The 13,289-nt window shown below is 35.8% G+C and overlaps 1 protein-coding gene across 2 annotated transcripts in view; it reads left to right on the top strand.

Moving 5' to 3' along the window:
- Positions 1 to 13,289, top strand: part of LOC131049807 (flavin mononucleotide hydrolase 1, chloroplatic) — a 187,833-nt gene that overhangs the window by 126,543 nt on the left and 48,001 nt on the right. Inside the window, exon 6 of one of the 2 annotated variants that reach the window (XM_057983884.2) lies at positions 4,455 to 4,542. The exons of the other annotated variant lie outside the window; for it this stretch is intronic. Coding sequence (XP_057839867.2) covers positions 4,455 to 4,542 — 88 coding nt within the window. The remainder of the gene's footprint in view (positions 1 to 4,454; positions 4,543 to 13,289) is intronic. 2 annotated transcript variants of the gene reach the window in all.

Here is a 13,289-nt window from a genome sequence, read left to right as displayed (position 1 = left end):
TCTGGGTCCACCCTCACTCCATCCGTGCTAAAAAGTATTCGGGATATTACATTAATATTCTAATCCTTTGCAGCTCTTTGTTCCTCTTGTCCGGTATTAAGCAAAGCCCTATTTATTCATGTGTTGTAATGATGTGATAATGGTTGTACACTACAATTAGTCATATCACTGTTTGTTCATGTTCAACCCCTTTAGGATGGCAGGATTTTCTATTCTGATACCACTGTAATGGATGCCCCAATTTTTTTTTTTTTGAAAGCACTCAACTGCTGTATGAAGGTTCAGTGTTTGTGTTTTTTCCATAGCAATGAGACTCGGGCTTGGCACGGACTCGGCAAGGCTGACCCGACTTGGGTCTCGGCAAAAAATTGACAGGGCTTGGCAAAAACTCGGCAGAACTCGGCAGAACTCGGCAAAAAAACCAATTCCTAGTGATTTTTGCCTAGAGCAAGTCCTGGAGAGTCACGAGTCCCTGAGACTCGGCTAGGGTCACTCGGCTCAGGACTTGCCAGGACTCGGCGAGTCCTGGAACTATGGTTTTTTCTAATATGTTTGTTTGAACTTCTCACATGCCATTCATGATATAATAATGCGAAATGGAATATAACAATTTTCAAGAAAGCATACAAATAACTCACTAAGTAGCAACATTCAATCCTCCATTAATCAGAATTTTTATTATTGATATTTCAAGAGCAGATTACAAACATATATGAAAAATTTTAAAAGTGATTTCAGACATGGGAATTCAGGCATAACAACAACATATCAAACTCCACAAAGTCCACACACAACAACAAGAGCGACTCTTAATTTCCTTTGAGCCCCATCCTCATATAACTCTAAATCTCAGTGGTATTGCAGCAATTTCAATATTCATGGGTACTCTAGAAAAATACTATTCACCGGTACTGTAGCGAGATCACTATTCACGACTACTGCAGCAAAATCACTATTCATGGCTACTGTAGCAAAAACACTATTCACGGCAACTGTAGCAAACACTATTCACGACATTGTAGCAAATCACTATGCATGGCTACTGTAGAAATAGGTACCAACTTCTGATTTGTACTTAAAATTCTTGTAAAAACTCTATGCAAACTCGCCAATGAAGCCCACTGTGTTTTTTGGATGATACACCCCATAATCCTTCTGATCGTGTCTTCCAACAACAAAGAGAATGCTAGCAAAGAGGGATTTCGTCCTCAAAGCCCAATAAATCAAATTTCCAAGAAATCCAACAGCATAATATTAATCATATCCAAGTATGTTAAATGGAAGCTCTTCCATCTCTTTTATAATGTTCTCACAAGAGCCTATTCCTTCGTTTTGTCAATGTGGGATAAAACGTAACTCCCTTTATGTAACTTCTGTCTTCGATGTATTATAAAATAAAGGGGACTCTTTTATTTAAATATTTCCCACAAACTATAGTCTATGCATTAATAAAGTTAAATATTTAAATTTAACTTTATAAAATAGCTTTATCAATGCACAATAAATCATATCAATAACAAATAAATCTTCTTGGCGATTTTAAACAATTACCATTGACATCTCGCTGCCACTAAATGTCCAGCCATGTCCAGAATGACTTACTATAAATAGTAAGTATGCCCAAACCTCAAAACCCCTCAGAAAGACTTGCAACTGAAAATGTCTAGGCCAAATGGCTTCTAAGTCCCTTTAATGTCCTGGTTTGCCTATGGGACCATGTGGAAATAGGCTAACGACAACATCATGCTATGAATGCTAGAAAGGGGACATTACACATTACCTCTGAACTTGCACTCAACATATTGTATTTCAAAGACATTGCACTTAAAAAAACTCATGCCCACATCAATTACAATATCTTGAAAGAAATGGTTTTGCAAGAAATCATGATTTTAGATGCACTCTCTTCAACTAGAGAAGTGAAGAACCATGATAAGTCTAAGGAATCGCATCTTCATGGCATATAAGGAAAAACCCCTGAATTCAATACAAAATTCCCGTGCTCTATAATAAATCTATTGCAAAGACTCCATATTGCAGCCAAGATAGAAGCTTTTCACTTGTGGAAGATGATTCTAATTTGGTTTGGATTTTTCAATTCCTATATATATATTTTACTATTTTTTGTAATATGCTACCTTGTTTGCCTGTATTTGTGTGTTTTTTATTTGTTTTTGCAATGGTTTTAGAATGGCAAATAAAGTACAAATAAAAGAAATACTTGCAACAAACTAATAACTCAGAAATTTGACAAAACTTACAAATACACAAGGCAGAAAATTCCAAATTTATTTCTGATCTGAAGGTACAATTTTTCTCAAATTTAAAAGCAACCTTGATCATTAAATAGCATTACATATATATTTCAAACATACCCAGAAAATGCAGCAATGAAATCACTTGAGCTGTTCACAAAATCAGCAAACTGGAATCTCTGGAAATGAATGCAACTCCCAAGAATCCTCTCCATTGGCCAAGAAAGATATAGCTCTAAGTACAATAGACCAAAATTACATCAAATGTGCAGATAGACATAATAAAACCTTTAAACACCTCATCAAGAAAGCTCATGTCCCAAGATGAAGTGTATGACCTGCTACAAGTAGTATGGCTAGCAATGAAAAGGGCACGACCAACTGATGGAAGCATAAACCAGAGCAAATTCCTTAAAAGCTCTCTCAATCAGCCCACCAAAAATAAATATGTCATGTAAAATCCAACAAAGATTGAATATATGTATCACTAATCAGCTCAACTGTGTTTCTTGAATGAAACACCATGAAATCTTCTAGATTGTGTCTTTCAACAATATGGAGAATGTCGGCTGTAAGGGATTTTGTCCTCACAAATCTTGAGAAGAGCAATCTCGTCCAAAACAAGAAGCAATATCAAATATCAGATCCAGCATAATGCAAATGAACTCACAATCTCTCTTTTATAGTCTCCAAGAAGGGATTCAGCCTATTCTAATTTTCCTTTTAAAAACATTATAATAAAAGCACTTTCTTAAAAGTGGGCGTCCATGTCCAAAAGGCCCCCTTTAATTAAATATTAGCACTGAACTTTAATATGGGTGCCTCAAATTGTCTTTTATTAAAAATATAATAAATAACATTAAAGTTAAATTTAATTTAACTTTATAAAATATTAATTTATTGTTATTTAAATTAAAATCACCAGACTATGCCAAAAATCGAGACAATGGTATCCATTGTTCTCACCGAGATATCTTAATATAGAAATATTGACAATTGACTCTATTGGTGCCGACAATCGACTTACTAAAAATAGTATGGATAACTCAAAAGAAACCACTCTAGAAAAAGGCATTACACTCATTATAATTGTCAAAGCTCAAATAAACATCTAATACCGCGAACCTATTGGATAAATTGCATCCAAATTTCCCTAACCCTAACTCATTAGCCTACGGGAACCAAACTGAATAGGCTAACGGTCCACCTTATTGAACTAGTTAGGAAGAGGACATTACATTTTTTTTTGGAAAATTTGGGTATTTTTTTGAGCTTTTTACCTTTGAGTGTAATATAAGATGCATTTCTTTCAAAAGAAACGTAATTTTTATTGGTGGCCAATGTATCATTATTAACTTTACTTTCCAAGGATAGAATTCCATAACTAATGTTTACCTTGGAGCTTAAACCAATTATTACATAAAATATTGCATTTACTTGAATAGGACATGTGGTTTTCCTTGAAGGAGATTGCTACTATCATCTATTATTGTCTAAGTAATTATTAGAACACTTTCAATAGCTAAATATATTTTAGATCAAATGAAAAGTTTCTTCAATATCAACCTTAAATATTGTTCTCAACTCCATGTTGATGGAGATTCAGTTTAATTGAGGCTAGTTGTTGTTTTTTCTATGCTTGGAAATATTTGGACCATGCATGTAAGCAAAAGAAACATGATATATTTTATCCAACCATAAAGAAAAGAAATACAATGGAATTTTTTTAATAGAATGGGTTTTCCTTTCTTATTTTAGCTTAAGTGTAATAATTGAAACATGAATTATTTTTTTGTGGACATGCACGTTCAAATAACATTTGTGATCAGTGTCAATTAAACAATATCTGGGATTTCACAAATTACTGTAGCAATGAATTTTCCATCAGTCGATACATTGAAAATGGAAACTACTAGATTATTTCTATTTAACAAAATGTATCAAATGCACTTGGTAAGAAAGCAAGGAATAATCTATGGTTCAAAATATTGAAATGAGGACAATTATCTATTATCATTTCCCTTCTAGGTTTTTCCCAACAGGTTACTTTAGATCACTTTCATGAATGATGGTTGCTTAATTTTTTTTGGCATGTTGCTAGATGTAGATGTGATTTTGTTGGAACTAAAATCTTCATCATTAATTTGATTACAATTAGTTTGATTGATGGCCTAACATAAATAAAAAATCCAAATTCAGGAAAGCGGAAACCTGAAATTGAAGCATACTCGGAAGTTACAAAACAACTAGGATTACCTCCATCTAGTTGCATATTTGTTGATGACAGGTTTATCTCTCATTTTCTAATTGCATTTAGCTAGAAATTGTTTTACATCATTCCATTTCCTTAGCAATCAACTTGAGCTTTTCTATTTTCTGCAACTGTCTGCACAATAGTATCCAATAAGCTTCCCTACAATCCATTGCAGTAAATTCTTGTTATAATGTAAAAAATTCAAGAAAAGAAAATGATGCAGTTACAATCTTGTTTGCAAAATTAGCATAACTCAAAATATGTTTGTAATTTGGTTTCTAAAACTTGCACCCATTAACATTTCTCTAGTAGGTGCAATTTCTTGAATCGTCATGGATGATGCACAGTTATTCACAGGAATCAATCATTCCCACCTTATATAATATAAAAAATCTGAATATCTTTAACTAAACTCGTTCCATTAAATTCACATGGATTTTTCAACAATTGTCATGAGTTGGTGCAAAATATTTTAACACATACAATCTGGAGGAAGAGTGCAAGTCAAACGTTTTTGCATGGTATGGGAATCTCTCTATTATTGCAAGACATTTATCTCTCTTTTTCTAATTTCATTTAGCTTGAAAATTGTTTACATTATTCCATTTAATTAGTTGTGAACTTGAGCTTTGCTCTTTCCTTCATTTTCATCCACAATACTATACCATAAGCTTCCCTATAGTCCATTGTAGTAAATTGGTGTTATAAAGTAGGAAATTTCAAGAAAGGCAAACAAAATCACAGTTGCAATCTTGCTAACAAAATCAGCAGAACTCAAGACATTATTGCAATTTGGTTTCTGAAACTAGCACCCACCCACATTCACCTCTAGCAGATGTCATGATCATTAAATCATTGTGGATGATATCCAGTTGATAGCCAGTTGTTCCCAGGGATCATTCATTACCACCTGATATAATATAAAAAATTTGGTCTCTTTAATCAAGCTCTTTCCATGGAATACACATGGATTTTCAACAATCGTCATATGAGTAGATGCCAATAACTCAACACAAATACAATCCGGAGGAACGGTGCAAGTCAAATGCATTTGCATAGAAAGGAAATCTCTCCATGATTGCAAGACATTTATCAGGAATATCAACACCTTTAATGAGGTCTCACTTTGCAGATTGGTAATGGCAAATCAAGCTTTTGGTATAATGACTGTAATTGATATTCCAAACTTTGTAATCCTTAGCTTGACGACTTTCAGGTACACCTGCTGGGATAGAACCTTAACAAAGAGGCTGACTAGTTTTTCCCCATGGCTGGTCACAGCCAATACTAGACATGACATGAAAAGGTAGATCGTATTGTGGTCTGTAATCAGTAGGTTAGTCTCCTTCAAATCTTAATTGCATACAGGAACCTTCAAATATCAAGGGATATTAACCAAATAAGATCGATTCACACCACCTCAAGGAAATGGTGTGCACTCTAAGGCGCATTCATGATTCAACTGTTCAATCGACTGCTTCTTATTCAAAAAATGAGGCCTAGAGACATCTATGGGATACACCTGCAAGGCTGAACATCAAATGTTGTCTTTGGATGGCCCTGCACAACAAGATCTTGATTCTTAACACAAAACCGACTCCAAAAAGAGGAGTGTCGGGATATTAACCAAATAACCAAATAAGATCGATCCACATCACCTCAGGGAAATGGTGTACATCCTAAGGCACATCCATGATTCAACTATTCGATCTACTTCTTCTTATTCAAAAAATGAGGCTTAGAGACATATATGGGATACACCTACAAGGCTGAAAATCAAATGATGTCTTTGGATGGCCCTGCACAACAAGATCTTGATTCTTAACACAAAACCAACTCCAAAAAGAGGAGTGTCAGGATGAAGCATTTGGCCAAACTGTTACAGTTGGGAAGAAATAGTTAAACATCTGCTTCTACTGGTTCTATGGTTTTGCTTCGCCCAAAATGTCTTGTTTTATTTTCCCTCTGTTCTAGACCTAAATGAAATTTGTAGAGACTATCCATGGTAAACAAATATTGGTGCAAATTTAGAGATATATGCCAATGCTCAAATTCATGCACAAAATCAACCGTGGTATGTGTTGACGTGTGTTTTGTACACAATCATACACAGAATAAAATACCCAAGGGTACCTTATCCTCTCTTGAATAAAATCTCTAACTGCTGAAGATATCGCAAGAAGGATCGGTTAGGGTGACTTCAATGTTCTTTTAAGTAGGGTCTCTACGTGTGGATAAGCACCAGTGGTCGTTGTGATTGCTGTTTCATCAAGGGGTCTTACGTCAAATCCGAACTGCAGGAACAGGATCTCCTAATACTAACAAGTTCTCAAAAAGATCAAAAGAGTAGGGCTTGCAAGAGATAAAGTCTAATCTAATCCTAAGAATGACTCAATGTGGAAGAGACTTGGCGAGATTCTACCAACTTCAATATTGCCATAAATTAACAACTCAATTGAAATTGATGCGATCTTCTAAGGTAACGAATGATTTTTCAATACATCAAGGATCAAGGATACTACCACGAAGGTACATATCCAAAATACAATAATGATTGAAGGTTTAAGTGATTCAAGTATCTCCAATCGACCACGCAAGGCGTTCCTACAATCAGCAAGAAGCTAGTGGTTTGGAAAGTGAACCTCACCGACGATCAAGTCCGACACTTTGTCCTCCAAATTAAAATACTACTTTGATTGAGAATGATTCAAGAAAACGAACAACCATGAAGATAACCACAAGAATTGCAATAAAACACCATAACTTCAATATTTTATTGATCTCAAAGCCATCATGAACAACAATTGCTTGAAATTCCTTCTTCAAGGCTCAATCTTGCTACAAAGTACTTGCTTCTATCAAATTGCTAATCTCTAATCACTAATTTCTTCTCTCTCTCTATCTATCTATATATCAAAATGAAAAGAAATGAGGGTATAAAAAGCATCCTCAATTACAATGAACGATCTAGATCAAAAAGAAGATCAATGGCCAAGATTATGACACCTAAACCCTAATTAGGGTTTATTACAACCATTAAATAACATTTAATGCTTGACCAATGATAAAATTGTATTGCTTGGACACATGTCCTCTCTGGAAAATTCCACCAATGAATAGCCGGAGTAGGTACATTGAAGTTTGTGCCACCTTCCATGAGTTAGGTACATCGAATCTGGACATGCTGAGGTGGACCACACTGACTGGAGAAGTGATGACTAGGATGCCACCTCGTCTGACACTTGTAACTTGGTAAATATTCAACTTGATGTTGTTGAGAAGCTAGCTTTAATTAATTCATCTGGAACTATCTGCTTCTTCAACGAACCCTTGTTCTAACTTCTTGTGTCCTTGATGTGCAGGATGATTGATGTACCTCGCCTTGGAATACTGGATTGGAGAAGGTCGCCCTTATCTTGATAACGCTAGTCCAAAGAATGTCGTCCTTGTCGATGCTAGGCTGGATCGAAGAAGGTCGTCCTTGTCCTTGCTTGATCGTCCTTGATGAGACCGTCCTTGATCTGGCTTGATTTTCCTTGATGAGAGCCTTCCGACTTGTAGATCCTTCGAGCCTGGGAGTCGCCATCTTGATACCTACACAACATTTCAAAATTAGAAATAGATTTTGCAATGTATAACTATAGATTAGAGATTAAATTTAGGAAACTTCATGATAAGTCTTTGAGTTATCATTTCCTAAATACGATTGAGCTACTTGAAATTCAAAATTTCAAAATTCAAAATTTAAGGCTATGACGATCAACATTCAAAACAAGAGAAGATTTCGCCATACCTCTCTTGAGAGCTAACTCTAAAATGCAAAATTAAGAAATTCACCTAGGCAAAAAATCGATGTTTGATGACTTCAACGCGATCCTCTTCAAGCGAACGTCTTCCTTAGCAACTTCGCCACCTTTGGGGGTCTTCAACGTGATGATGGCAAGTTCGCTCAACTCCAATCCAAGTTCGCACTCCTTTTGATGATGTTCGCACCTTGAATCCTTGATGAAATTCGCACTCTCCTTGTCTTCTCCAAATCGCATGCAAATGAAGTTTGAATGATGATTTGAAAATGAAATAATTTACCTCCCCTTTATAGGCGCTCACCCTCTCATTTACCTCTAGGCCGACTTTGTAAAATATGGCAATTAAAACAAATTTCAAATAAAAATCAAGGGCCGACTTTGTAAAAATATAAGATTTAAAATTCAAGCGCTCACCCCAATTTAATTTTTATTTAAATTAATAATTAATTAATTAATGCCCTTGTAATTAATTTTTCGATTTTTTAAAGGCAAAAAAAATAATTAATTAAATGTCCACGCGCAATTTTTAAATGCTAACTTTAATTAAATATTTCAAATTTCATTGATCTTAGCATTTAATATAATTTGAAAAATGTCATTAGCGCCAAAATTTGGGAGATGCAAAAATACAAACCATATCGCTCTGGTCCCTGGGAGAGGGACAAGAGCGAATTAGCATTTTAGCCTTGATTCTCTTGCCTTTTACGTTCAAAACCACCATCTCCACGTGGAAATTGGCATCTTCGTTGGGTATCTCGAACTTGATCGATTTAACTTTGTGGATAAATGCCTCTTAAGGTCAATATCGCCCTGGTCCCTTGGTGAGGGACAGGAGCGAACTTAGCTTTTCTCCTTGATCCTTGTTTCTTTGATCACCAATCTTCATCACGAGGCAAGTAATCAACGTTATCCCTTCACTCCACGCATACTTTACTCGTCCTTAACTAGGCACATTTGATGTTTGAATGATTTTCGCCCTGGTCCCTTGGTGAGGGACAGGAGCAAACTTTGTGTTCTAGCCCAAATTGATCATTTTGTGACGTTTAACTTCTTCGCGTATCATCTTCTCAAGAACATCTCGACCTTGTGCAACCTAGTACGTCCTTGCCTTGACGTAATTTTTTGAAAGAGATGGCCAATGTAGTGAATATCGCCCTGGTCCTTTCCTAAAGGACAGGAGCGATCCTTGGTGTCTTGGGCTCATCCTTGTTCTTATCAACTCGCAATTGCCTTCACAATGTAAAACGATGTCCCTTTGATCCTTCCTGAACGTATGAAATAGAATTGATATTCAAAATTTAAGCTCATTTAGAGATTTCGCTCTGGTCCCTCACTGAGGGACAGGAGCGAACTTGGGCATATAGTGCAAATCCTTCATCTTTGGCGGTCTTTGTAACTTCATTCTTTGTTGAGGCGTTCCAAACATCATTGCTTCCTTGTACCCTGACTTGGAGTGACTTAAAACTTGGAAGGAAGGCAACATAACTAATATTTCGCCCTGGTCCCTGGCTGAGGGATAGGAGCGAACTTACACTTGTAGGCTCATTCGTGCTTTGCTAACTTCCAAATTTGTCTTCAACGGACTCGTTGTGCCCCCTTTCACTTATCCTTGGCATGGTATTTGTTTCAACTTGGTGAGAAATTGGTCTAAGGAAGAAATCGCTCTGGTCCCTGACTGAGGGACAGGAGTGCCTAGGCAAATATGGGCCTCGCTTCGGTGTTTTACAATCTTCAAATTATCTTCAATGGGTTCGTTACACCCTCTTTACTTGCTTCAAACTTAATCTTCACTTGATCTTCGCCCAAATTTTGCCCTATAAGGAAATTCGCTCTGGTCCCTGGGAGAGGGACGGGAGCTAACATCAAATTTCGCCCTGGTCCCTGGCAGAGGGACAGGAGCGATTTTGCTTCTAAGTCTAATTTTCCTCATGATGACATTTCCAAGTTATATTCAACTGACAGGATGTACTTCCTTGGTTTTCCTCAAATCGCGAAATTGTTGAAATCTTGCAAGGACAAGGCAATGTTGGATTTTAAGCTCCGGTCCTTCAGTGAGGGACAGGAGCGATTTGTCTTCAAACTCCAAAAATTTGCCATTTTAAGCTTCAAAAATCTTCCAAATCTTTCAATTTGCGTTCAAACGCATCTCCTGGCGACCCTACACAAGACAAATGAAACAAATTAACAATCAAGATGCATAAAACATCATTTTCGCCCTGGTCCTTGGCTGAGGGACAGGAGCGATTTTGCTTCCACAGGCCAAAATATCAGGATTTTAGAGTTTTAACCACTTGACAAGGCAAAATTAAGCTATTTCCAATGCCTGGGATCAATTATCAAAATTTCAAAAATTTGGTCAAAATCACAAAAAATTCACAATTCCATGATCAACACTTAGGCAAAATTTCGGATTTGCATTCAAAATCTGACTGAACTTAGACCAACTCACTTGACCCCTGACAATTTACCTTATTTCAAAATTGCATCCTACGAGAGGAAGCTCAACAATCTCTCAAAATTGGACTGGACTCTGGCTTAAAACATCAAAACGGAAACCCTAAGGCCTAACCCTAATCCAGACGACTCAAAACCCTAAAAGCAGAGAGAGAAACAGGCAAAACCGAGCAAAAAGAGGGGGTCCCCATTTTAATGGGGCGATGTGTGAAATGGTCACAACAGTATGGTCATGTTTTTGTGGAAACAATATAGTGACAAAATATTTAACAATGAAGCCTATTTTGCAGTGACCTTTGTCAGAAGTGTCAAAAAACAGATTAGCACTTGTTGCATCCTTATGAAACTCATTGTTCATACTTACCTTTTGTTCATTTCTGATCAAGGTAATTTTTGTTTTTGTGTCAATCCAATTTAATTTGTGATCTCTTCGGTCAGTTTGCAAAGTTTGTAATATCATGAATCTATGGTCTTTATTGTTTGACTAACAATATTTGTAGGATGATGATGATCATGACAAATCCAACAAAGAATAATGATAATGTTCGAGATGATGTCAATGGCATTTCCAAGTGAAGGAATGGAAAGATAGCCAAGTTTGTTTACTCCACCTTGGCATAGATGAGAAACTTTCTCTTAGCAGCATCAATAAGGTGGCAGAGTACTAGCAAAGTGTTTCTTGTGGGATAAGTGATTAGAAGTTCCACCTAAGTGTCAAACAAGTTAATAAGTCATGGACACACTCTATGTATGGGTAAACCATAAGAAATCATCACTGACATTGTAAAAATGGTGATTGCCTTCACAATCTCCTAGGTTTTCACCTTCAACAAATTGGCACTTATTAATGATGGCAGACTTAAATAATGCTTCAATCATGACATGGTTGTAGAAGCAGTTGCATGCAATTTTTGGGTGGTTTAGCCACTAATATTCTCTGCCAAGACATGTTGAAGTGGCAGCATTAGATGCAGTCACTGCCTGAAATTCTTCCTTGAAGAAAAAGTAGCAATAGTGACGCAAAATTCTGCCCAAATTTCTACCAAACATTCACTCAAGAGCTTGGGCACACTTTTGTAGTGGTTGAATTAGTAAGAAACTCCACCATGTTTCTAAAAGTGGCCTAAGGAGATAAAATTCTACAAAACATTCAAGGAAAGCTGGCAAACTAAATCTAGGTGCACTTTTATGTTAGAAAAACTATCTAGTTTCTTGATTTAGTTAGAAAAAAGTGGTAGTAAGTGTAGAGGTGTGTGTTAGTAATGGTTTAGCCATTGATTTGTTCCACCTAGGTTTAAATGCATAAAAGTTCCACCCTCTTAACTCAAAATAAAGCTGAGTGCACTTTGGTGCAAAGATGTAAATATCTTAATCAGCAATAAATTTTTTGGACTAAATTTTTTTTAAAATCGGGAATCGGCAAAAAATCAGGAAAAAATTTGCAATAAATCGGCAAATTTATCGAACATTTGAAAATATATAATTTCTTAAAATATTCTTGCTACATCTTCTTATCTAATGTTTTAATGGTTGTGTTTGATGTTGTTGCCCAATAAAGAACCAATTTTGAAAACTCAAACCTTCGCATTGTTTTAAAGAAACAAAATCAATCACCAATACTAATACTTATTATAGGAAGTAGGAATAGATTCATATGTGTTCATGTCAAACTCTGCAAACCACGAAACCTAAATTTTAAATCTTCCATTTCACGTCAAACTCTCCAAACTGTTAAACTTAGGAAGTTTGACTTTGGAACACTGGGGTGTTGTTGTAGTCTGCAGATTCGCAAAAGACAGAAATCGAAATCGAAATTGCGGCATATTTTTTCCTCCCGTGCACCTACACCTAACGTCAAAACAAAATAAACTATCGTGCAACCTTTTTAGGATTTAAAAAAAAAACCAAAATTACTTTTCCAAACGCGATTTTTTGGCATTTACTCGTGATTTTTTCCCGATTTTTTGTTGAGAAACACGCTATTTTCCCATAAAAACCGTTCCCGGTTTTTTCTAAGATTAAATCGTTTGGGTTTTACGCTCCTGGTAAATCGCGATTCATACGATTTTTTGGTGATTTTTTCATCCTTGCTTTGGTGAGGTATCAATGTAATGTCCCCAATTTTAGCTGCTAAGCTAATAGGTGATATAGGAGGAATTAATTAAATTAATTTCTTTTAAAGTCATTAAAATAAATTAATTATTAAAAGTGACTTTATATTTAATTAATTTAATTAAAAAGTGACTTAAGTATAAAAATTAAAAATAATTAAAAGTCACTTAAATAATATTAAATAATAAAGTGTACCTACCCTCTTCTAGAAGGAACCTCGTGAAGGGTGATGAAAAAAGATAAATAGAAGAGGATGTTAGAGGATCAGCAGGTTGGAGATTTGGATATGAAGAAATGACTAATGCATGGCATTGGTGGAATCTTTGAGGACGTAAGCCTTCAGCAAATTGAGGAAGGGCTGGACAAAACCCTAGTTCTTCATTTGGGAGTGGGAGATATTCAGTTTTC

Source organism: Cryptomeria japonica, chromosome 7 (genome assembly GCF_030272615.1).
Source record: "Cryptomeria japonica chromosome 7, Sugi_1.0, whole genome shotgun sequence".
NCBI classification, from domain to species: Eukaryota; Viridiplantae; Streptophyta; class Pinopsida; order Cupressales; family Cupressaceae; genus Cryptomeria; species Cryptomeria japonica.
Note: the sequence above shows the minus strand (reverse complement) of the source record. Positions and strands in the feature narration are given on the sequence as shown.